The sequence below is a fragment of the Pristiophorus japonicus genome, chromosome 4 (assembly GCF_044704955.1).
Source record: "Pristiophorus japonicus isolate sPriJap1 chromosome 4, sPriJap1.hap1, whole genome shotgun sequence".
NCBI classification, from domain to species: domain Eukaryota; kingdom Metazoa; phylum Chordata; class Chondrichthyes; family Pristiophoridae; genus Pristiophorus; species Pristiophorus japonicus.
Genome location: NC_091980.1, coordinates 250737699 through 250763641, shown reverse-complemented (window position 1 = coordinate 250763641; position 25943 = coordinate 250737699). Strand labels below are relative to the sequence as shown.

General features: G+C 42.5%; 1 protein-coding gene across 1 annotated transcript in view; it reads left to right on the top strand.

Annotated features, from left to right (window-relative positions):
• LOC139262769 (kinesin-like protein KIF26B) overlaps positions 1–25943 on the top strand; it is a 203573-nt gene that overhangs the window by 4580 nt on the left and 173050 nt on the right. The window contains exon 2 of the mRNA XM_070877920.1: positions 208–456. Within this exon, the coding sequence (XP_070734021.1) occupies positions 208–456 (249 nt within the window). The remainder of the gene's footprint in view (positions 1–207; positions 457–25943) is intronic.

The following is a 25943-nucleotide window of genomic DNA, read 5'->3' as shown; positions in this document are numbered from 1 at the left end:
AATTTGAAGCACTGTTTAAGGAGTGACTCCTGTATGTGTATGTTAATAATACTTGTGAGTTTGGCGGAGAGGTGGCAGTTTCACAGTTATATTTAACTGGTGTCCCCTTCCACTTGATAGCCCGAGTTCACGTCCATGCCATTTAACATGCCAAGTGGCCAGCACATCTCAATGCATTTCTCGCTCCCTTTTCTGCTACGTTTGCAGGTGCTGGATGGGAGCCCAGGCAAGGAGACGGCGATGCCCCTGGAGTCCGGGCTCAGGAAGAGGTTCCAGGCGGCCGAGGAAGATTACTGTGGCAGTCGGCCCGCTCCCGAGGGAGCAGGAGCCGCCTCCGGGACCGAGTCTTGCACCTTCGAGAAGGAAGAAAAAGGAGCCTGGTGTAAGAATTGCCAGCTCAAGCTGGCAGAACTCAAAAGACAAGCCATGAAGCTCGTCATCCCCGGATCCATCAAGGTATGAGTTAAATAAACAGTCTGTCCCCTGGCAAAACTCCCAGTCTGTCTGAGTAACCCCCCCCCCCCCCCTTTGGCTATCTCCAACTATTGGCATCCGGCTTAAACTACATGGTTTGTTTGAGTTAAGACTATTGCATCGAGATCTTTTGCCCTCTTTTACAACCCCTTGAATTATTATTGCAGCACTCTTATTTGCTAACGGCCCCACGTTCGCCTAGACAGCAGACTGGGAGTTGACTCGCTGATCGCCGCTCAGTGTGTGAGTCTGACGAGCAGCTCACTCACTGGTCGAGGAAAACTGAAGCATTGAACAAAACGCTCACAGTGGCTGCAATGAGAGCAGTGGAACGGAGCCACGGCCTGACCAGATCTCTCAGCGTGAGCTGAACTGGCACCTCTTGCGGCAATAACGTGTTCCCAACTTGAGGGCACTGTCACCCCACCAGTGAGCACTGAACTATTTCTGAGAGCTTTCCCACAGAGGTTAGGATCAGGTAAAGCCCCCCACCCCGGCCGCCCCCAACAAAAAAAACCCGAGCGACCCCTGTTGATGCGGTTCGGGTTGTTCTAAACATCAAAAATTCCCAACGGGGGAGGAAAGTGACGTCAGATACAAGTATTGCAAATGTAGATGGTGTGTTGGGGATTCAGCTGACACGACTCTGCCGCGAGTACACGCTAAAAGACAGCTAGGCAACTGCAAGTTCCTTTGCTGGAATGTAGGTCTGATTGGATTGAAAGGCGTCAATTTCCTGCTATCGATTTGCACTAATTGTGTTCATCCCTCGGCGGGTTGGCGCATGTGATTGAAAATGTAGGGAGTTTAAAGGGGGAAGAAATATTTACTGTTTCCGCCGATATCAAAAACTTTCCTTACAACAGGTTGCCATTGAGGGGATATATTCAAAAACGCACATTCTGCGGAAACAATAATGCCCCACCCCCCGTAAGTCTTTCAGTAATTGAGATCCGTAAAAGGAAATGAAACTCCAGCGAATGCTACCTGCACTGCAGCGACCTTGTGGAACTGCCGTGCCCATAAATTCTGGCCTTCAGACCTTTATTGCGCCCTATTTCATGATATAGGATCAGGTTTTGATTTTGTCTGCTCTGAAGGTCTTGTACCTGTCTTAAGTTTCATTTGTTAAAGCTAACTGTCCTGTCTACCGTTCTGCCATTAACCGTCAATGAAGGTTACCTTTTCCCATTGTCCAGTATGCAGACTCCACTGACTTCTCAACCTGTGCACAATGAGCAAATTCTTTTAAATTATAATCGAGGCTTTATCTGTCCATGTCACGTAAAGGGGACTCTCGTCATGGGAAAAAAGCCCATTGTGGGAAGGCAATGGTTTACAAGCAGGTCTCCAGGTGAGGAGACCTTTCTCTCAAGGCCACCCTGTGTGGTCTCTTGTTTGGTGGTGGAGCAGGGCAGGGTTGAATGATAGTGACCTTTATTTCCAAAATACTATCACAATGTTGTTTTCATTTTCACAATGAAAGGGACCTAGTGTCCAACCTTAATTGTAGGATATTCTGATTCAAACAAGGTTGTTATTGTACTTTTTATAAAGATGAAAATAAGTTCTACATGTGATCTGGTGCATATTTTAGAAATATCTTAATTTGATAAAATGTGTTTCTGTAGACTTCTCAGCAATACACATATTGTCTTATTAACAGTTAAAGTACAGATGCAATGCAATAACAATTAGCCCCTTAAAACTGAGTGGCATATTCTCTGATGTTTACATAGGGTTCCAGCTGATTTTGCTTTGTTCTTGGGTTTAACAATCCAAATATTCTCCACAAATAAGCTTTTACTGTGGTGTGGTTTAAAACTATCCATTCAACTTCTCTTCAGAAGGAAGCTAAAAGAGTCTATAATAATGGTATACTCCAATAATCTAGCTATTTCTCATAACAAATTAAAGGTTGAATGGATCTGCTTTGTTTGCCATAATAATCATGGGATCTTTCAACGATGGCTTTGAAAACTACCTTCTATCTGGTTTGGAATACTCTTTGGTGCTGGTGGGTGGGTATGTGGGTGCGGTGGTTTGAAGAAAGTCTGCATTCTGTCTTATGACAAGTCACTGAAAAGACCCTATTCTCCATGTTTCAATACTTGCTACAAGATTTTCAATTCATTGCCTGTCACAAAATGGATTATTAAGTCTTATAAAGACATATTCATGTGGGTAGCAACAAATAGTTGTCCAGTAAAGAATTGCTCGTCGTGAATATTAAGCGCTGGCCTAATATGGTGATATGAAACTTTAAATTAACTACGGTCTGGTACCTTGTACTGTATAGGAACATTTTTGAAATTAATAAACATTATAGGTTCTGACGAAGGGTCATCGACCCGAAACATTAACTCTGCTTCCTCTCCACAGATGCTGCCTGACCTGTTGAGATTTCCAGCATTTTCTGTTTTTTTTCCAGATTCCAGCATCCACAGTATTTTGCTTTTGTATTATAGATTTAATGTTCACTGTAATGCTTCCAATTAAATTAAAGATTTTGCATTTTGATAATTTCTTTACTCTGAGATATTACTAAATAGCACAATTTTCACACATACTTTTGCCCAGAATCTATTACTGATAACAGAATCAGTGGTGGGTAATAAAGGCTTGGGAGATGTAGTAAAAATGGTTGATGCCAAACAAAGATAAGATCTGGTAGGCTGATTAAGCTGGGAAACCGTTTACAATCAAGAGTTCAACTTCCAGAGCTCCATGTAGCTGGAGAGAGAATTAAGTTGTTTTGTTCTTCTGTCACTTGAGCATTGTTTATTCTTGTCCACTGATTTATTGCTGTGCACGGGGAGCCAGTAACATCAACATATGCCAATACCTGCAGTGGTTGAGTGCAATTGTCCATTCAATAAGCAGGTTGTTTTCTATTGACTTAATATAGATGGTGTGATTTTGAAGGATATAATTGGGATGCAAAGCTTTACATAGATCAGCAAAAACTCTAGCAGATAATAGTGAAAATCAGTTTTGACAAGTTGCAACTATAAGCTGTAATGGAATTTTTTATTTACTTTTGACTGAAGGAATTGCCATATGGGAATAAATCAATGACTGGAACATAAATTAGTGCTTTGATCAAAACAGCATGAAAATAGTAACGATGATAATTATGTACAGTAGAGAGTTTCAAACTGATTTTCAGCTATATCTTTCACATTTAGTGTTCTTCAAAGTAATTAAAACAATATTTTACTGATCCCTCTAAGCAATCCATTTCATTTTTATTGCAAAATGTATTATTTCCACTATTATTCATTTCATGCAGTTTACCTCAGAGAGGAAATAGGTGGTCATGGATTTCTTCCTGATCACTACCAATATTGCTATGTAACCTACAAAGGCATGCTTTACATTGGGGTAGACAATACCTGCAGGAGTTGTTCTCTTTCTTGAGGTGGAGAGATGGTAAGACTGCTACCAGTGGCTTAGTAGAAAACTAAATAAATGCACCCCAACTGAAGCAGGCAGATTCAAGTGACATGCAACAGTGGACTGAATTCATAAGCATCTGGTTGGGAAATTAGACTTGTTAGCATTTGGAATTGTGTATCTAAATTTTTTGGATCACACCGTCCAAATCTATTTTCCATTAGGCAATGGTTAGGTTGCACATTTTGCACAGCACTTTTGTATATAAGATTATGACTGAGGATGAAAGAAAAATGCAAAGATCCGAATATTTTGTTTCTTATATAATTTTCTAAAGGACCAATAGGCTCAATGTGCATAATATGGGAAATCTGCGACTATCATTTTAGTTGTTGTAGAGTATTTAATTTTTGTTGCTGACAGAGAGGATTTGGAATTTTTAAAAATTATGAGTACCACTGTACAAGTTGAAAATGAGTCAAGTTTGAAATCTGGTACTTTTTAGTCAGTTTGTTGGAGTATTTTGAACAATGGTTTAACTGGCAAAATTTCAAGCTAAATACGGATGAGGAAGGTTTTTCAGCCCGTCTAGCTCTTCCATCCATGGCATTCAACTGTTTCTTAAATGATTGCAGGGTCTTTGCCTCCACTACCTTTCCAGAAGTCCAGTCTTTGTATTCTGATTATTTATGTGAAGACATATTTCCAGATGCCAGTCCCATTAGTTTAAACCTGTCCTACTGTTATGGTTTAATTTGAAGTAATCAAGTGTTATACTGTTTGAGCATGTCCTTCCACTTGTACTCTACTGTTTTGGCCATATGATTCAGCAAAGTGTCTTTATCATGAACAGGTGTAAATTGGATGGTAGTAAGATTGGAATGATATCAACTTGCCTCATGTTCCTGTATTTCCACTTGGCAGAGACCCAAACGCAGTAGCATCCATAGGAAATGGTTCTTAGCACTTGCCTCCAGCCCCCTCAGATCAGAGGACCAGTGCATGGGCAGACAGCAAGCTCCTGGAGGCCCCCAAAATGTTATTTTTTCAGGGCCAGCAAGATGCGTATTGGGATTGGAGGCATTCTGGCTGCTGTTTCTGAATAGCAACCAGAAGGCCCCAAAGAATGGCCACTATTGTTGCTGAAGATGTCTCCTCTCCTACTTTATGGTAGACCTCTTTGAAGGGGTGATCCTGAGATAGGGTGGCATCGGGGGGTGGTGGGGGGGGGATTATAATGTCCTGAACCCACAAATATGGACAGTTTCAGATCCTATTGGGTGGAGCACATATTGAGTTCTGACTTCTGCTCTGGCTGAGGGGGAGGGGAGAGGCTCCATTTAGCCTCACTTGTTTTGTAATTCCTGAGCTGTAGATGACACCCCTTGATGTATCTGTGGCACAAAATGGTGACATGCAGGTTGGTCTCACCTCTTAGTGAATGGTTATAGAGTGGTTATGCCATAGGCCTGGAACAAGTTTTCTTTTTCCTGCTTGCTCTTTTGAATTAAGATAATGTCCTAGGAAGCTAAAAGAAAGGAAGAGAAAAATGAAACATAAGATACCAGCATGATTGTTACAGGCATCATTTAGTTGTGTCTAAACACCAGTAGGAATGGCACATATATATTGGCATGCTACTAAACTTCACATTGGACCATTTTAGGTGATAGAAATATATAATACAGTCTTATCACTTTTGTATCCTAGGCAGTCCTAAATCACCATGGGCATAAATGTGTTCCAAACTTTTCCTTCTGCAAATCAAAGTATTTTGCCCTCAGCTCATGTGATCTAGCTAAACTGAGTAAATTGGTGTTATTCAAAACAAATACAGACTTCGCTGTAAATTACAATTATAGAAATATTTTTTGTAGAAGTATTCAGAACAATGACCTGTTTGTCTAAGCACTCTGTAGTAGCAACTTTCCAAGGAAAGTTAGACGGAAAACTGCCATTACAGTGTGTCACAGTTTTAGAGACAGGTGCAATTAAGGTCTTTAATAAACGTTTACCATTTACCTTAGGCCACATGGTGTCTAAACCAAATAATATATTCTTCAGAAGTTCAAATAATGAGCAAAAAATGTTTTCTCCTCAATCATTAAAATGTAACTCAACCTTTGTAGCTAGGTAGAGCATCTCATTTAAAGGTAAGGTTGTTCCGATCTCATTTATCACTGAAATTGATGATACAGTCTTGTGGATATTATATTTAAGTGCTAATTTATGAATTTTATTTTTCTTAACTTACTAACACACACTTCAGCCTTTGGTAAGGCACTGTTTTGTTTGATAGAACTAATGGTTCAAGTGAGCCAGCCCTATTCTGGTCTCCAACTCTGGACTTACACAGGTAACAGAGTGCAGTGAACAGTGGAAACACTGCATGCTGTCACAGACATTCAGTTTGTTTTGATCTTTATATTATATACTAGATATAGTTCGTGAATGTAATGTGCTGTGCAATCATTAGAAGTCTTCTGTGAAAAGCATGCATTACTGGATTGTGCTGTGGCATCCAAACCACTTACAAGGAAATTATGAAAAAAATCTTTAAACGGTGTCATGGAAATGCTGGCAAGTATCTGAGTGGTTTTAATAGATTAATATGATTGGTTCTCTGTATCTATTAGTAAAGTAGTAATAATGTATTGATCAGATATGGATTGTATAAACATAGGACACAATGAAGTAAATTGCAATTTGTTCAAAGTATTTACAATCCATATTGTTTAATTAGCTACACAGTAAAATAAATGAAAAGTTTCAGCATCATTTGCAACCTGCAAAAAAAGCGTCCATGCATTATTTTTTCCTGAATGCTTATCATTCTATTTTAAGAGCAATTAGCACAAACAATTATGATTTTTTTAATCACAAAGAAAGTTCATATATTAAAGCTGGATGTAATAATTTAAAAGTTCACTGTTGAATAATTTCATTCAACATAAAATGTCATTTTAAGCAAGAGGTTTTTAGTGGTGCAGAATGGAAGTCAGCACTAAAATGTATATTAGATGGTCTTTATCTCAGGTAGAAAAACATATGGACCCTAACCCTGATACTGCGTGACTGTGATCCTGGCAGTTAATCAAAGATCATGCCTGCCAGTTCCCCGCAGTGCTGCCCGCCCAAGTTAGTGGAGTCAATGGGAGGGCACCTAATTTGCATCGGGCAATTGTGGGCACATCTCTGGTACTCACTTGCCCGATGCAAAAAGAAAATCTGGTGGCTGCCCACTAATTGAGGAAGGTAGACGAGCCTCCCATCAACCCCAGATCTCAGTATTGTCCCCTAAGGGTCCATGTTTTTACTGAATGTGCGAGGTTGCAGCCCCTGTTCCAATATTTAAAGGGGCTGCTCCTGAAATTCTGGTTGCACTTCAGTCCCACACTCCTGATCTTTGGGCACCCTGTGCGGAGGGGAGCGGGTAGGTCCGAGGGCCTCCTCATAGAACTGCTCCTGGGCACGGCCAAGGGTGCCATCAGCCGGTCCAGGCAGCGGGCGGTCGAGGGGGTCGTTCAGCCCGACTGCCTGCCTCTCTTCCGTGCCTACATCCGGGCCAGGGTGTCCTTAGAGATGGAGCACACGGTGTCCACCGGTACGCTCGCGGCCTTCCGCGAGAGGTGGGCGCCAGAGGGACTGGATTGCATCATCACCCCCAGCAACCAAATTTTAATTTGATTTTATGTTTTAAAGGTTAATTTGTTTTAATTGCCGGGGTTTTTAGTGTCCCCCTTCCCTTTTATAGAGGGCACTTGTAAACTTTATGATTTTATTGCCCCCAAAAAAAAATCACAAAAAAAAGTTTTTAAAAAAGGGCATTTGAAAAGTGGCTGGAGTGTTCCCCAGATTGGGGAGCACTCGATCTAACGTTTATTTTTGTTCCCCAAAAAGAGTTGTCCCCTAAGGGGACCAATTGACAAATTAAAATAACAAAATTGCTTATTGGGGATCTCCTGATGGTGCTCACTTATGCCCATATGGAGGCTTATCAGAAAAAAAACTTATGCTGTCTCTTCAGTTGCCTTTAAGTTTCTAGTGGCATCAGAAACTGACTATCCTGACAGTCCTCTTTAAACATTAAAATTCTAACTAGACATCCAAAGTCGATGAATGGGGCCCTGCACATGCATTTTAAGTACATGTGCGTGAAACTTTATTTTCCCTGATTACAGAAAAGTACAAATATATTATCCACTTGCACCGTTTCCCACATTACAACAGTGACTACACTTTAAAAGTACTTCATTGGCTGTAAAACGGCTTTGGTTGTGACAGGCGCTATATAAATGCAACTCTCTCTTTTCTTTCTTTCACTCTTACAATGATACTGGTATCGCAATAGCACCAACAGCATAGTTACATTCTAAAGGTATACACTTAGGACTAAATTGTCCCATTAATGCAAAGTGAAAACGTTGTTTGCAACACTGAACAGAAATTCTGGCTCCTCTATGCTGGACAAACAAAGAGTTTTTGGGGAGAGGATGGGAGAAAATTAGAAGCAAAAAATATAAAGCATTTGGAAAAAAAAGGAGTTTCATCAACAGAGAAGGAATAGTTGAATGATTTTTCTCTTTGTACTGTCCAGGAAATCTGCTTGCAAATGTTCAGCCAACAGCTACTCTTAACACAGAGATAAAGAAGATACACTTATTAAAATAAAGAGCTGTGGGGCTGCACGCTGGGGCACTGGTGGACACCATGCTGGTTCAATCCCCCACTCGACTCAGTTTGCGGGTGTGCCATGCTGCACACAGATGTGCTGAGCATAGTCATGATGACCATATTGAGGGGTGGGTGGAGGAGTGAAAGGGATTGTGCACCCTGGAGGCTGGGCAAATAACGGCAAATAACAGCATGAGTTGTTCTGGGAGCTGGCCTCCTGCCCTTCCTTTCAGTTTGGATAATATCTACTTAAGGTGGGGGTTGGGGGGCGGGGGTGGCGGTGGTGATATGGAAATAAAGCCCTGAAGGCATGTGCCCTTTATTGGAGGCTAAGTGCAGGTGGGAAAAATAAAATATTATCTTCAAAAGGGGCTTCTGTCCTGAGAGAAGTAAAAGCATAAAAACATGTTCCTATTGCAGTTACCTGATTGCACGGGTTGTGTTTAACTTCATTTGTCTGCTAATTGAAATTGATCAGAAATGACAGCAAATTGGAGTTGAAAATGCACCTTTTCCTGCTCCATCAGCCATATTAAGCATTTGCAGCTACGCTTGGAACAATCCTACATGATATAAGACAAAAATGTCCTTCATTATGGCATATTGTAGTTTTAACTTACACGTACGCAAAGGCAATCATTTGCTAAATTATGACGATCTAAAAATAAAACTCCGATACACAGGGCTCTGTTTCTGATTTGTAAACATGGTTTCCATTCACATTGTAATACCTTTGCACCAGCATAGAGAGTGCTTGAGGCCCTTAACATCAAATTTCCTGCTGGTGTTCTGCATTTATAAGCTGCGGCAACCTATAACCTTTTGTATTCTTATTAGTACCCCGATGACCTTTGCTAAAGTTGCTTTTGCATTCAAGTATAAGGTTTCAAAACCCTGACCAGAAGCAAAACAGGTGGAAGGGAATTTTGAAGGTGGTCGTGGGACCAGGGCAACTAAATCACAGCAACCTGACACAGTAGAACTGTGAAATGTGAGCTCAAATAGTAAAACAGATCCAAGCCAAAGTGATACTGTTCCCTAATGATTCTGCATGGTAATTACCCAAAGAACATGCCTGCACTGAGATATGTGCATCTTGTTGAGACTTAGGAAGTCTTGCGTGTCTGTGCTAAGTAAAGCCACATTAAAGTGATTTAAACATTTATACGTTGTACAAAACAGTATTAAAAATAAAGTAGAGAGTTCCCTTTTAAAGGGAATGATTCACTTTTGGGATCCTTATAAAGAGACATGCAAATAAGCTGAATTAAATACTCAGTTAAAATGACAAAATTACTGAAGCACCTTCTGTTAATGACAATCTGTACTATCATTAATTCAGCTCCTCTATCAAGCTTAGGACATTCTGCAGCCAGTTTCTCAAACAATGTTATCAGCACTCATTCTTCACATTAAAATATATACTTTTTAAGTGAGCAGATTTAGCAGAAAAATAAAAAAACAGGATTTTTAAAGTTTTATAGCTCTTTATAAGTGTCTGAGTATTAAACTGTGTTGGTGACAAAGCTCACTGTTTACTCAGAAGACTCATACAGATTGGTTTATAAATTTATTTCCACCATACATCTTATTTGTAATTTACTTTTTCCTGTGCTGTGGCCTTCTCCATTTTTATTATTGGTCCACTACATGATCTGCTGACAGGGGTTGTGCTTCTGCAAGGAATGACCAGTTCTCATATTTTATCATTTCTTTTTCCTTTGGTATGGCTCTATGTTGCCACCATTTCTGTTGTCATGGCTACGTAGTGGGTAAATGCTTGGTCTGGTACAGTAATTAGACATACAGATAAAAATGGCCCAAATATTCGTTCCTAGTCTCTGCTGAGTTAGCTGACGCTCTATAATTGGTCTCAGTACCGATGGACTAGTAAGGGAAAAATCAGCTAGGGTTCCCATTCCTGGTCACTATCCAGTGTTCCCTGTAGGAAAGTTCCCATGTATGGATCAATGCATCCAAACTCAGGTAACTTTTCCTCTATGACCAATCACCTCCTTAAACCCCTCTTTCTCCACCCTCATCTCAAGCATCAAGTGCAAGGAGCTCATGGATTCTTCATCATCATGATCAAGGCTATCTGTGTAGCTGCCTTCACACCTATTCTCCCCAGCAGTCCCGGCCTTTTCACCACCAGTTACCAACCCACTGTAGCCTGAATGTCTGCAGCCTCATTCCCACTGTAATGTATTTGCTTCATGGGTTCTTTGCTTAAGCATTCATAGCAACACTTTGCTATTAAGAACTAGTTGGTTTATTAACAAAGGTTTAACAATCACACTACACATTACCAGTTCATCCACTTCCACCTCTCCCCATCCTCTCCTCTCCACGCTCACCTCATCTAAAAGACCCATCTCCTACTCCCTTGATCCTCTTCCCATTCAACTCCCGACTAACCAACTCCCCTTCCGAGCTTGCATGCTCGCTGACATTTGACAATGGCTTCCTCTCCTCAGGCATTGTCCCTCTTGCCTTCATAACTGCCACTATAACCTCCCCACTTCATAAAAGGAATGCCAAGCTAGAAGGGTTAGATCCCCCAAAGCATTATATTTAAAATTCTCATTCTTGTCTTTAAATCCATTCATACTCACCCTATCTCCTCCATCCCCATATCCCCTCCTAAACACTCCAATCTTCAGGCTCTAGCCTTTTGTGCACCCCACCTCCCATCGCCCATTATTGATAGCAGAACTTTCAGCTGCCTGAGTCCTACTCTCTGGAATTCTTTCCCTAAAGCTCTCCACCGTTCCATTTCTCATTCCTCCTTTAAAACCCTTCGAAAACTCATCTCTTTGACCAAACTTTCGGTCACACCTGCCATACTCACCCTCCTGGCTTGGCATCTGTTGTTTAAATATTTATCTTTGAAGTGTATTAAAGTCGCTTTGAAGGCACTATATAAAGGCTCATTATTGTTACTGTTATTACACACCTTAAAGGAAAGGAAGGACTTGCACTTATATAGTGCCTTTCACATCCTCAGAACATTCCAAAGTACTTCATATGTAGACACACACAGCAAGGGCCCACAAACAGCAGTGAGATAAATAGCCAGATAATCTGTGTTAGTGATGTTGGTTGAGGGATAAGTATTGGGCAGGACATCGGGCAGACTCTCCTGCTCTTCATTGACTAATGCCATGGGATTTTTCACATCTACCCGAGGGGGCAGACAGGGCTTCGATTCAATGTCTCATTCAGTAAAAGGCATCTCTGACTGAGCAGCACTCCCTCAAGACTGTACTGAAGTGTCTGCTTAGATAATGTGCTCAAGTCTTTGGAGAGGTGAGAGTGCTACCACCGACACCATCTAATTACTAACAATGACTACTTTTCATGAACATGCAGGAACACAGCTTTCACTTGCCAAACAAGTTGCCTAAAGAAAGGGAAGCTTTCAAACCACTGACAATTTCTAAAATACTTTGTGTGTCAGATAACTGAAGTGGAATAAAGCTAAAAAGCAAAAGACTACAACAGCACGATGCTGGGGCAGGCTGGGAGAGAATGCCTAAATTTGATGGTTGGGAGAAAGGTCCAAGTTTCTATTGTGAACTGAGATCAGCATAAAATCATTTACACCATTACATTCCTACAGTTAAAAAGCCCACAGTTGGACTTGGCTGTGGGTGAGTATGGTTTGTACACTAAATATTGTGCATTGTTTTTAAATATATAAGTGGACAATCATTTAAAACAGAATCTGACAATAGCATAAATAAATGTACTAAAAATACAACATGTGCACCTACATTCTTCACCAGTGAAGTACGTCAAGATAATTCCGTGTACTGATGATATCTATAAAATATTATGTAAAACAGAAAAGTGTTAGAAATGTGTAGTGGTTAAGTCAAATTTTGAAAGATGGGTGTATACATATCTTTATATCAGAAGTTTGTGCATTTGAGTTGCTATGTTTTTCTGCATAACAGCATTCGCTGCATTTTAAAGTAATTCATTGTATATGAAGCATTGCGAGGCAATTCTGACAGTTGTTATATAAATGCAAGACAGAAGAAGGATCAGATCCAGATGTGACCGAAAAGGTTAAGGGTTTTTCTTTCTTTTCACTGCAAGACACCCTGGAACCTAATTCCTCCTCCTATCATGTGTGGGCAGGCAGTCTCCATGCCGTGCGAATTTTCTCTGCTTTCCTACGATTTCCCGCCCGGATGTGAACTGACGGAATGTTAATGAGGCCCGGGTGTTGAAGTTGGCCGGACTTGATTTCTGCAGCACAGGGTCGGTTTCCAACTCACTTTGCTATCCACCTGCTCAAACCCCCACCCTGAGTGAAAATCAGGATCTTACCTTTTATGGTCTCTTCTGGGGCTGATCCTCTTCTGGCATGGGTTGGCCAGATGGCTTTCCCACTCAGGTCTGAGTTAAAATTGAAATTGGGTTGTTGCTGCCTGTGGAACTGTACCCCAACATGAGTTGCCATATTCAGGAGAGGAAGGGCTAAGAGAAAATATTTCAAGGGGAAGTGGGTGAGGAACAAAATGTTAGATCAATTTAATTTCTACAATCTTTTTATCTTGCATGTAGCATCCCTTTCAAAACAACCTCCAAATATTAAAATAATATACATTGGCACTTGACAATAGACCTTGGTTAAAAAAACAATTGATGGAAAGAATCATGTGCTTACAGCATCTCTAGTACTAAAGCTCAAGTAACTGGTTCATGTTCAGTCAACAGTAGGTTTGCTGTAAGTGAGCTTTAGTTTCTAGATCCTTGTAGAGTGATCCTTGAAGAGTGCTCCCTAAAGACAAAGTCAGCTATTTGGTCATTGCCTGAATTGCACAAAGCAAAATATTAAGTGGGAAGTGAGACAGATATTTGACCTCACATGTGGTGATCTCTGCACACTGCATAAGGAAATTACTCCTTGGTCTGGGATGCATCACAGGAACTAAACTGACTTATGCACTTTGAGTGATAGCTGGTTTGTCATGGTAACAGCCCTTGAAATGAGTATTTGCCAAAAAAGAGGATGGGATGTATGGTTTTCTCATTATCTGGTGACATGGAATAATTCTTGTGGTAGCCTGCTTGTGAAGCAATGATCCATATTTATGTTGAACTTTAATGTCCTTAATAGTGGTTGAATTGTCAGTCACAACATCATGTACCTGCCAATTATCTCCAAAATTAATGGCAACTGCCAACCTTTCATCTGTGAAACACCATTTGATACTAATACTGCACATAGTACCCAGAGAAACATGCTCATTCTAGACAAGGAAGTCTTGATTATCTAAAATTAAAATGCTATTTGGAGATAGACATCATTTAGAGATGTGCTCATAAAAGGTTTTATCAACAAACCACTTTGTCGAGGTATCAGAGAGGTGCTGGAGAGGAGTACGACTAATCGGAGAGGTGCTGGAGAGGAGTATGAGGTATCAGAGCGGTGCTGGAGAGGAGTATGAGGTATCAGAGCGGTGCTGGAGAGGAGTACGACTAATCGGAGAGGTGCTGGAGAGGAGTATGAAGTATCAGAGCGGTGCTGGAGAGGAGTATGAGATATCAGAGCGGTGCTGGAGAGGAGTATGAGGTATCAGAGAGGTGCTGGAGAGGAGTATGAGTTGCTGGAGAGGAGTATGAGGTATCAGCGGTGCTGGAGAGGAGTACCAGGGTCGAACACCAGAGCGAAATTGGAGGAGACAAACATTCTTCAAGGGTGGCTGGGATAAGAAATCCTCACTGCTGTCTGAGGGAGCGCTCTTCTGAGGCTGATGTTGAATCACCTTTGTTGGGGCAAAATAAAATGTTAAAGGTATTACATAACCCTAGCACTGGCAAAAAAAAGTTACAGGGTTCAAAGATAGCACTAAATCCTGTCAAGCCACAGATAACTTAAAATAACCACAGACTGAAAAATAAAAATATTTGATAAAACTCATCAGAATCATTTGGAGAGCTTCTGATATCTTAAAATCACTCGAGCTTCATCTCATGTGTAATCTAAACTCCTTCATTCTGTTGCTGCCTACACATTACTTCAGATTACAAATATTTTTGTTGGGATTCACTAAGTTAGGAGAGAGAGAGAGAGAGAGAGTGGAATACAAAATTAGCAAGTTGCCAATTATTAATTACAATGCTCAGCTCTGTATTGGAGATACATATCTATAAACAGTTCATAATATTTCCCTATGCTTGAGGCTGTGCTAATTAACCAGAGTAGACAAATAAACACAAGATGGGAAATTAATTCTATCAGAGGTTTAAATTATATAGGGGTTTATCGAATTGGTGCATATCTTTACTATTCTACATTTTCTTTTTCTCTCTTTCTAAGAATAGATATATATGAACAAGGGTTTTTCAATGTCAATTAAAGTGATGATACACTCATTGTCAACAAGGTTGCAATTTAGATGGATATGTTTTCTGGAGAAGGGCCAAAGTAATTGTAATTAATTATGTTTAGTACTTCTAACTAATTTCTCTTACGGTGCAACATGGGAACTGAAATAGAATTTATCTTTTTGTTATGAAATCTCATCCATGTAGATTTTTGTGAGAACATTACGGGAGGTTTTCTATAGAAATATAGAAAATAGGTGCAGGAGTAGGCCATTTGGCCCTTCAAGCCTGCAGCACCATTCAATATGATCATGGCTGCTTCATAGTGGGAAATTGCACACTCTTAGCCTGTGATTTTTTATCCGTTAAAATGAATGGTCAGAAAATGATGGGCTCGGCTTGTGTAATTTCACGATATGCAATCCCAGCATGCATCAGTAGGGCGAAAATAGAGACTCTGCCCATTTTATAGATAAAGTCAAGCCTTTCTAAAAGTATTTTATTTATAAGATTTACAGCTTATCCCATAAGACCCTACAAATTAATTAAAACATCTTTATGAATATTTAATTGGATATCTTATCACTCGGTAAGTGCTTCAAACTCATTAGGTTTTAACACATCACACTAAATCATTATTTTAACTTGATTATTATTTATTTTCACTAATATCTGATGTATACCAAAAATGAATATTTTTGGCCCTGGTTACTCACCCTACTTGGGAAGCTAGTTTTTTTACTTTCCTTGCCTGCAATCGGGCACAGAGCCGGGGTGGGGGGTTCGGGGATTGTTGGTGGGGGGCTTGGAGTCGGGGATTGCGGGGGTCGGGGATTGCGGGGGAACTGATCGGGGATTACGAGGGGGGTCGGTGATTGTGCTTGACAAATTTATCAGAGTTTTTTGAGGATGTAACGAGCAGGGTGGATAAAGTGGCACCAGTAGATGTAGTGGATTTGGATTTCCAAAAATCATTCAATAAGGTGCCACATAAAAGGTTACTACACAAGATAAGAGCTCATGGTGTTGGGGGTAATGTTATGTCTTTAATACTCTTATGAATGACACCACGAGGTCTAGTATTGTACTTGAGCTGTTGTGACCTTAGTCCCATTTATTGTAACTCCCAGAGTGAGGCACAAGCATGGTGGGCTGCTTTTTACGCTGGGCCCTGCACACCTATGCAGGTGGCCCTCAGGTCTCCCACCGCAGTGCCCTCTGGTGGCACACCTTATGTGACTATACAGTTAGTATACATGGTCTACATACATGGCAGCACTCCCCCCCAGTTCTTTAATGCAAATTGACTCGTACATTGACGATGACCTGGGCTTTGCTCTTCCTGGTTGACCATTGGAGGGTCATTTCTAGCTTGGGTGGGTTGGTAGTGAGATTTGTTGCCAGTGGAGGTCCCAGTGGTTTCTGGTTGTGAGTCCATGACTACTCCATTCTCCCCCCCCCCCCACACAGAGATCATGCTAATGGCCCATTACATGCAAGTTGCATTCAAGTTCATCACATGGGTTTTACATTTACAGCTTGGTACATTTGTTGGGTGGATTACAGTTGCGTTTCTTTTTGTGTGGCACATTTACATGATCATAAAATGGCCTTACTACTTTTACCCCAATCGTCTTCCTTGCATGGAACCACATGTCGTTGCTCCATTTGCGCTGCACCTCGTGGTTTGGACGCCATCTTTTCCCTGTCCATGATGTCGACTGCCGCGATCTTCTTTCCCGGGGATTCTGCCACTGAAGCTGGGAAGGCGCCCTCGAATCCAATCCTCCTCCCCCTGCCACTTAAACCGAGAAGAGGCATTCGGGTCGTCTTGGCCGAATCATCGCCACGCAGTCGTGATGAGTGGTCTGTGCCTCGGGGGCTGTGCGGATCTGCTCTCCGGTGCCTGGTCCAACCGAAGATGGGGGCTTGCTCTGCCTCTGAGCACGAGGGACATCGATTGCTGGAGGGATGAAGTCTTCCCAGTTCCAATGAATCATCCCCATCCACCTTCTTCCAAGTAGCGTTGGTCCATCACCTGAAACAATCCACAATGGTAAATTGTGCACCGCGCCATCATGGGATACACTTACATCCGCACTACCAACAACTGATATCAGTTCCTTGGTGTAGGTGCACAGCTTTGCCTGAACCGGGACCAGCTTGGGTCGTTCAGCTTGATGGTTCCATAACCTCTCAAAGGCTTCCTGGCTCATTACTAACTGACTTGCCCCCATGTCCACTTCCATGAAGACTGGAACGCCATTTATCTCGACTTCCATTATCACTGGAGGACAATCTGTGGTGCAGGTATATACTCCATACACTCCGTCCTGGGACTGAGCTGCCTCTCTAGCCATATCCTTGTAATCCGCGATGGATTCACAGCCATCTGCTGCCTCCTCTTCCACGTGGTGAGTCACAGTTCTTTTGCACATTCGCTGGAGGTGGCCCTTTGTGCTGCAGCCTTTGCGCATGGGCCCAAGGGAGCAACTAGTTTAGTTTGGAGTATCTTGGGGGGTGGGGGGGGGTGGAAATTGCAATTCTTGGCATTTAGTTTGCTCCAGTTCTAGTGAGTTAGTTTAGTTTTGTTTTAGTTCTGTTTTTTTTTCTAAAGGGGGTATGTCCAGCCACTTAGGCCTATTTTGCAAGTTTAGGCAGTGAAAACTTACTCCAAACTAACTTAGAATGGAGTAAGTGTCCACTTTTGTTAAGTTCTGAAAAACCTTACTTAGAGTTAAGTTCAGTGCAGGCACAGCCAGAGACGGGGGTAGGAAGCATTAAACACAAAGGACTAAAGCATTAAAACACATCACTTAAAATGGCCTAAAACCTCTTGCGGTGATATTTTGCCTTATATTTGCTGAATGAGGACAGTTGTTTCTCTTTTTATAAATAAGCAAGTGTAGGCTCCCAGCTGAGGCAGACACATCAACATCAAGGGGGGTGGCGGGGAGGGAAGGGAAGTTAGAGGATTTTCCAAAGCACGAAACACCTTCACAACAACATTAAAGAAGCATAAGTACATTTAAAGCACCAAGCACTAAACAAAGCACAAAAAGTAATAAGCAATTAATTAACAATTTAAAAAATACCTTCGCAACGCCAGCATGGTGCTACTTGACTTACGTTTGCACCCCTCGGCAGACTCTGAGTTAAAGAACTCGGGGCCTGTATGCTCTGCCCTGGGCAGATTCACGTTCAACAGTTCTGTCTGTGAAAGGCGCCATTCTATTTACAGTACTTGCTGGGTTTGAGTCCTGAGAGTGAGTCATCATCTCCTTGGAGCTGCAGCTTGAGGTCATGAATGCCTGGCTGATGCTGATGGCCTTCTGCAGAGTGACGGTAGTTTCAGCAGACGGTAGCCTGTGAAGAAGGGCCTCATGACAGATGCCAATTACAAAGATGTCCCTCAACGCATCGGCGAGGGATGCGCTGAATTCACACGGTCCTGCCAGCCTCCTGATATCGGCAGCGTACTTCACGATTTCCTGGCCCTCGGGGCGGCGGTGTGTATAAAATCGATGCCTGGCCGTGAGGATACTCTCCTTCGGTTTGAGTTGGTCCCGAATTAGCACTTTCAGCTCCTCGTATGACTTGGTCGTTGTTTTCTCTGGTGCAAGCAAGTCCCTGATGAGACCGTAGACCGTGGGCCCACAACTGGTCAACAGGATAGCTCTGCACTTATCTGCCAGCATGGCCGGATCATCACCTACCAGGTCGTTTGCTATGAAATATTGATCAAGCCGCTCCATAAAGGCTTCCCAATCTTCACCCTCTGAGAACTTTTCTGATACACCAACATAAGTCATTTTTGCGTCAAAGTTCGTAATCTTGTCGCCAGTTGTTATGTCTTTATTACTCTTATGAATGACTCCACGAGGTCTAGTTTTGTACTTGAGCTGTTGTGACCTTAGTCCCATTTATTGTAACTCCAGAGTGAGGCACAAGCATGGTGGCAGCCTTTTATACTGGGCCCTGCACACCTATTCAGGTAACCCTCAGGTCTCCCATCGCAGTGCCGTCTGGTTGCACAACTTATGTGACAATACAGTTAGTATAAATGGTCTACATACATGACAGCTAATACATGACAGCTAATACATTAGCATGAATAGAGGATTGGCTAACTAACAGGAAGCAGAGAGTCAGAATAACTAGGTCATTTTCAGGTTGGCAATCTGTAACTAGTGGGGTGCCATAGGGATCGGTGCTGGGACCTCAACTATTTACAATCTAAATGAATGACTTGGATGAAGGGACCGAGTGCATTGTAGCCAAATTTGCTGACGATACAAAGATAGGTGGGAAAGCAAGTTGTGAGGAGGACACAAAGTCTGCAAAGGGATATAGATAGGTTAAGTGAGTGGGCAAACATTTGGCAGATGGAGTATAATGTAGGAAAATGTGAGGTTATCCACTTTGGTAGGAAGAATAGAAAAGTAAAATATTATTTAAATGGAGAGAGACTACAGAATGTTGCGCAACAGAGGGATCTGGGGGTCCGCGTACATGAAACATAAAAAGTTAGCATACAGGTACAGAAAGTAATTAGGAAGGCAAGTGGAATGTTGGCCTTTATTGCAAGGGGGGTTAGAGTATAAAAGTATGGAAATCCTGCTACAACTGTACAGGGCATTGGTGAGACCACACCTGGAGTAATGCGTACAGTTTTGGTCTCCGTATATAAGGATATACTTGCATTGGAGGCAGTTCAGAGAAGGTTCACGAGGTTGATTCCTGGAATGAAGGGGTTGTCTTCTGAGGAATGGTTGGGCCTGTACTCATTGGAGTTTAGAAGAATGAGAGGTGATCTTATTGAAACATGTGAGATTCTGAGGGGGCTTGACAGGATAGATGCTGAGAGGATGTTTCCCCTCCTGGTGGAATCTAGAATATAAGAACATAAGAAATAGGAGCAGGAGTAAACCATTTGGCCCCTTGAGCCTGCTCCGCCATTCAATAAGATCATGGCTAATCCGATCACGGACTCGGCTCCACTTCCCTGCCCACTCCCCATAACCCTTTATTCCTGTATCGATCAAAAATCTATCCCTCTCCACCTTAAATATATTCAATGACCCAGCCTCCACAGCTCTCTGGGGCAGAGAATTCCACAGATTTACAACCCACTGAGAGAAGAAATTCCTCCTTAGCTCAGTTTTAAATGGACGGGCCCTTATTCTAAGACTATGTCCCCTAGTTTTAGTTTCCCCTATGAATGGAAATATCTTCTCTGCATCCACCTTGTCAAGCCCCCTCATTATCTTCTATATTTTGATAAGATCATCTCTCATTCTTCTGAACTCCAATGAGTATAGGCCCAACCTATTCAACCTATCTTCATGTCAACTCACTCATCTCCGGAATCAACCTAGTGAACCTTCTCTGAACAGCCTTAAATGCAAGTATATCCTTCCTTAAATACGGCGAACAAAACCATACGCAGTACTCTAGGTGTGGCCTCACCAATACCTTGTACAGTTGTAGCAGGACTTCTCCGCTTTTGGTGGGGGTCGGTGAATATGTGTGTGTGGGGGGGTCGGTGATTGCGGGGGTCTGTGATCATGGGGCGGGGGTCAGTGATCACGAGGGGGGGCGGGTTGGTGTTGCGGGGGGAGTCGGTCTGTGATCAGGGGTGGGGTTCGGTGATTGCGGGGAGGGGTCGGTGATCGCGGGGGTGGGGGGGTGTGGTGATGATCGGGTGGGTCGGTGATCGCTGGGGGGAGGGGGGATGGTCGGTGATCGGGGGTCGGTGATCGCTGGGGAGGGGACGGTGATCAGGGGGGTCGGTGATCACTGCGGGGAGGGGGAGGGTCGGTGATCAGGGATGGTCAGTGATTGGGGGATCGGTTATCACTAGGGGAAGGTTGGTGATCGGGGGTGGGGCGGTCGGTGATTGGGGGATCGGTGATTGCATGGCGTGGGGGTCGGTGATCGCGAGGGGTCAGTGATAACGGTGGGTGGACAATGATCGCGGGAAAGGTTGGTGATCGCGAAGGGTTTGGCGATCATGGTGGGGAGTCGGTGATTGCAGGGAGCTCCAGTCTTGGTGAAGGGTCCTATCCCGGGTATGGTCTGATCCTGGGGGCAGAGCTCTGATTGCAGAGGGGCTCCGATCATGGTGGGGGTCTGATCGCGTGGTGTGGGAAACGGGTTTGCTTAGGGGGACATGGGACGCACGCCTGCTCCTCCTGGCCTGCAAGCAGTGCTGGAAAAGCAGTTGCTTCATCCCATGTGGCAGGCCTCACCTCCCTTTAGCTGCCGGGTTTTCCCAAGGCCCAGGAAACATGGCAGCCAAAGTTAAAGCTGAAAGAGAGATAAAATCTGAGGCCCGCAGGCTCATTAAAATATTTAACTGATCAAATCGCCTCCTGGGAGTGGATTGGTCGCATGCCCTCATGTCCCACCTCCATTAAAAGTGGAAGTGGGTGGGTTCGAGAAGGGTTGGGTTCGGGTTTGAGATTTTGTTACATTTTAGCATCCCACCCAACCCAAACCCACCCATTGTTTCGGGGTTACAATTATCCTCAATGATTCTGAAATGTGAATGTTGGAACTAACAGAAATGTTCCCTGATTTCTGATATTATGACACCTAGTTACCCAGGAGAAATAGATTGCTCTAAGGTTGGAAAGAATGCAATGAGACTGGAGACTGGAGGGAGTGCAGAGTGGGCCATAAGGGCCAAAAGTGTACGGCAAATTGACAACCGAACATGGTATGAGGAGAGCGATGGCATGTGTGATGCTGTCTTCTTTGTATTTGGCGGCCAAGGGAGTACTGCTGGTATCTGAGCCAGGGTTACAGCAGGGTGCTGCAATGAATGGCAGCATGAACTGTGAGAAAGCTTGCAAGGTCCATCAGTGTCATAGAAACATAGAAAATAGGTGCAGGAGTAGGCCATTCGGCCCTTCTAGCCTGCACCGCCATTCAATGAGTTCATGGCTGAACATTCAACTTCAGTACCCCATTCCTGCTTTCTCGCCATACCCCTTGATCCCCCTAGCAGTAAGGACCTCATCTAACTCCTTTTTGAATATATTTAGTGAATTGGCCTCAACAACTTTCTGTGGTAGAGAATTCCACAGGTTCACCACTCTCTGGGTGAAGAAGTTCCTCCGCATCTCGGTCCTAAATGGCTTACCCCTTATCCTTAGACTGTGACCCCTGGTTCTGGACTTCCCCAACATTGGGAACATTCTTCCTGCATCCAACCTGTCTGAACCCATCAGAATTTTACATGTTTCTATGAGGTCCCCTCTCATTCTTCTGAACTCCAGTGAATACAAGCCCAGTTGATCCAGTCTTTCTTGATAGGTCAGTCCCGCCATCCCAGTGTCGAAACTGGAAGATGAGCTGGTTTCCAGAGCACTGAACTTGCTTTTGCACTTTTAAGCTTTAGAAGCAGCAGGATCATTGCTCAGCTGAACCAGCTGTCCCAAAACTCAAGGAGGCTTGTCATCCCGTTTAAAACTTGCACTTCCAATCTGCAGCATCCTACCACGCCTGGGCTTGGAGCCTGGAGAATAGGGGGAGGGAGTGGGGGTGGGGGGGGGTGCGGTGTTGGTGCGAGGTATGGCCTGGGGCTGCCAGGAGTGACGCTGCACCTAAAACTGTGAAAAAGAGATGGAAGCTGGAGTACTGGGAATGGACTGCCATGGGACGGAGGGAAGAAGTGGAGGCAGAGCTATAGCACTCCGTTATGCTGGGAGGAAGCTAGAGCAGTTGGGTAGGGCATGAGAGAGAGAGAGGCAGGGAGGAAAGCAGAGATTGAGCATTCAGAGCAGGTATGTGAGGGAGCAAAGTAGAGGGAGTAGATGGTGAGCAAAATGGGGAAAATGCCCAGGTTAGAGGATTAACAGAGGAAGGGATAGGGAACTATCAAGGTCTCTAAAAAGCCATAATTGATATTCTTTTCAATTGTCCAATTGTTCGGCGATTAATCTGTGGTGTCATGTGGTTAGCATGAACAAATATTGGGATTTGATTAGCCTGTGCTAACCACAGGCCAGTCAACAATATTACAAGCTCACTAAAGTATTGTAATCTTATTCTGCCATGATATTAGAGAAAAGGATAGATGTTATGAATTCATGCTCTTAGTGTGGCGCTTCATGAACCAAGAATGCATATTGTTAATGTAAGAGCGGACAAAATGTACAGAAAGTTCCCCCGGGACCTCTGCATCCACTTCCAGCGTCCACATTTGTACATCTTACCCAGTATGTGCCAGCTTGGCTCAGTGGCAGCATTTTCACCTCTGAGTGAGAAGATTGTAGGACTTAAACTTAATCTAGGCTGATAGGTCAGTGTAGTATTGAGAGAGTGCTGCATTGTCAGATGTGTTCACTTTTGAATAAGACATTAAACCAAGGCCATTGCTGCCTGTTCAGATGAATGTGCAAGATCCCACGGCACTTTTCTGAGGAAGAGCAGGGAGTTCTTCTGATGTTCTGGTCAACGTGCAACTCTCAACTAACCCCATCAGAAACAGATTAACTGCTCATTCACTTCATTATTGTTTGTGGGAGCTTGCTGTGCATCAACTGGCTGCCGTGTTTGCCAATATGACCACTTGACTGCGCTTCAGAAAGTAATTGATTGCTGGTGGAGCACTTTGGGAGGTCCTGAGGATATATATAAAAAGAACTCTTCCTTTCATAGAATCATAGAATGATACAGCACAGAATAAGGAGACCATTTGGCCCACCGTGCCGGCTCTTTGGTAGAGCTATCTAATGAGTCCCACTCCCCTGCTCTTTCCCCATAGCCCTGCAATTTATTTTCCTTTAAGTATTTATCCAATTCCCTTTTGAAAGCTAGTATAGAATCTACTTCCACCACCCTTTCAGTCAGTGCATTCCAGATCCCTCTTTTTTTAATATCTTATTTTGTTACAATTCTACAACATTTTAGACATTCATAAATAGCCCCAGCCAGCTATCACTAACTGGATTTTCAAAATCATTTTATTCCACTGCATAATATTTGCGAGCTGCTTTCCTCTTCCACCCTCAGAGACTCTGGCACTCTGTTTCAATTCCTGCACATTTCATAGGCTGCTGTTGGTGATGATGTCAGTAAGGCCACACTCGATTTCCTGGTTTAGTTGACTTGTTCCACAACACATGTCTGCACCGGAATATTTTTCACATTTCCAATGTTTTGTTTGTAAGATATCCACCAAGTTCTTCCGACATTACGATTAAAAATGGGTATAAAAATGCACGTTGCAGGTGTAAGATGTGAAATGTATTAGTTGCATTGTAGAGGCATATAGAATGAACGAAGAGTGTGAAAGTGGAACTCGGGGGAGTCTCAGTGTTTACCTGGCCCGGTGGGTGGATTGCAAAGGTCAAAAAGTCTAATGGAAATGGGAAAACATTCTGAAGAGAGAAAATATAAGAGAATCAAAACAAAGAGATATAAAGACTTTTTAAAAAAATGAAAGAAAGAAAAAAATTAAAATATATGTTAATGCAGAGAAAACAGAATGAGGTACAACTTTTTGCCATTCCAAAATTATTGTAACTGGGAATTGGATGCATTCTTCTTGTGTTTAAATCCCCAACAATTGGAAAATCAAATCCCTGATTAATAGTTGTTAAATTTACAAGGAGCAACTGCCTCTGGCTGATTTTCTCTCCTTACCTAGCACATCGAATCCAACTGTAGCCTTCCCAGTGCCAACATTCCAGCTGAGATCAACGAACACAACACAGACAAGCGATCATTTTCCTTGTCTATCTGGCTCAGTACCACAGCACCTGGCACATTTACGCAATAAATTGTTTGGGGAACCAGGGCTTTAACTTTTATCAGGGATAATGTTGCATTCATTGCAGCAGATTGTATGGTATTTAAACGATGATCTGACACGAACTTGATTTTATTACTGTGGATTTTTGGTAGGTTCACTTCATTTCTACACATTTAAAACATTTTGCTTTCACATAATTAATACAGCTTGAAGGTGAACAGGTAAACATCCGACAAATTAAAAACTTCAAAGTAGATGAATATATAAATGGCTAGCTTGTGCACATTTTGTTTTTTAGTTTTACAAAGACACAATGAGGATTGATAAGCATTTTCATGAAGCATGTTAGAGGAAAGGGAAGCTGTATGTATGTATTTCTTTGTTATTAATAATTAATGATAGTCTTGTGTGTACTGGTGTTGTTGAATGGCTGACTAAGATTTGTGGTTAGTTTTGCTTAGCTAAAGTCCTAAAATAGGTTGGCCGATGTTTTTTTTTCCTACTCAATATTATTTTTCCTACACATGCTATAATGGTTTGAGTTAAAACAGTCACAAGTGGGTAGAAAATTCTGGTCACAAGATTTATTTGTAATCCTAAATGAAGAGCTTCATTCATGTATCCTTCTTTCACATGCTTGGGAGGAACAGCTGACTTTGATCCTATGGTTCCCAAAGTTCTCAACCACTGGGTTTTTCCTCACGTATTGTCTGGGTCTATTGGAGACCAATTGATCGAGATTGATTTCCATGATTAGTTATTGATGTATCATGTGAGCACCAGGATGTTATAAGGTAAACTAGATGGATCCTTTTTTATTGTCTAGAAATTCCTATGTTCCTATTTTGTTGCTTGCTGCAGTACTGACGTATGGTGCACAGCGAGGTAAGGCTAGTAGAGAGTCGTAAGATGTGTGAATAATATGGGAATTTAGGGTTCTTCATTGTACTTCACTGGCTGTAAAGCGCTTTGAGACACCCAGTGGTCATGAAAGGTTCTATATAAATCCAAGTCTTTCTTTTTTCTTACCATATCCTTCAGTTCTGTTAAATTCAAATGCTGGACTAGAATAAAATGAGAGCCAATAAAGTGTAAAGAGCTTATTGTGCTAAAAATGTTGCAGCTTGGTTGCCAAACTAGAAGAAATATATGTGGTAGGACCTTTAACACAAATACACAGTTTGATAAGCATGTGTGATGCATTGTAAAAGAATAAGAGCCACTAATGATTAAAGCACAATGGTTACATATATGCCAGTTCCTTGTTGTACAACAAAATAGTTGTAGGCCTCTC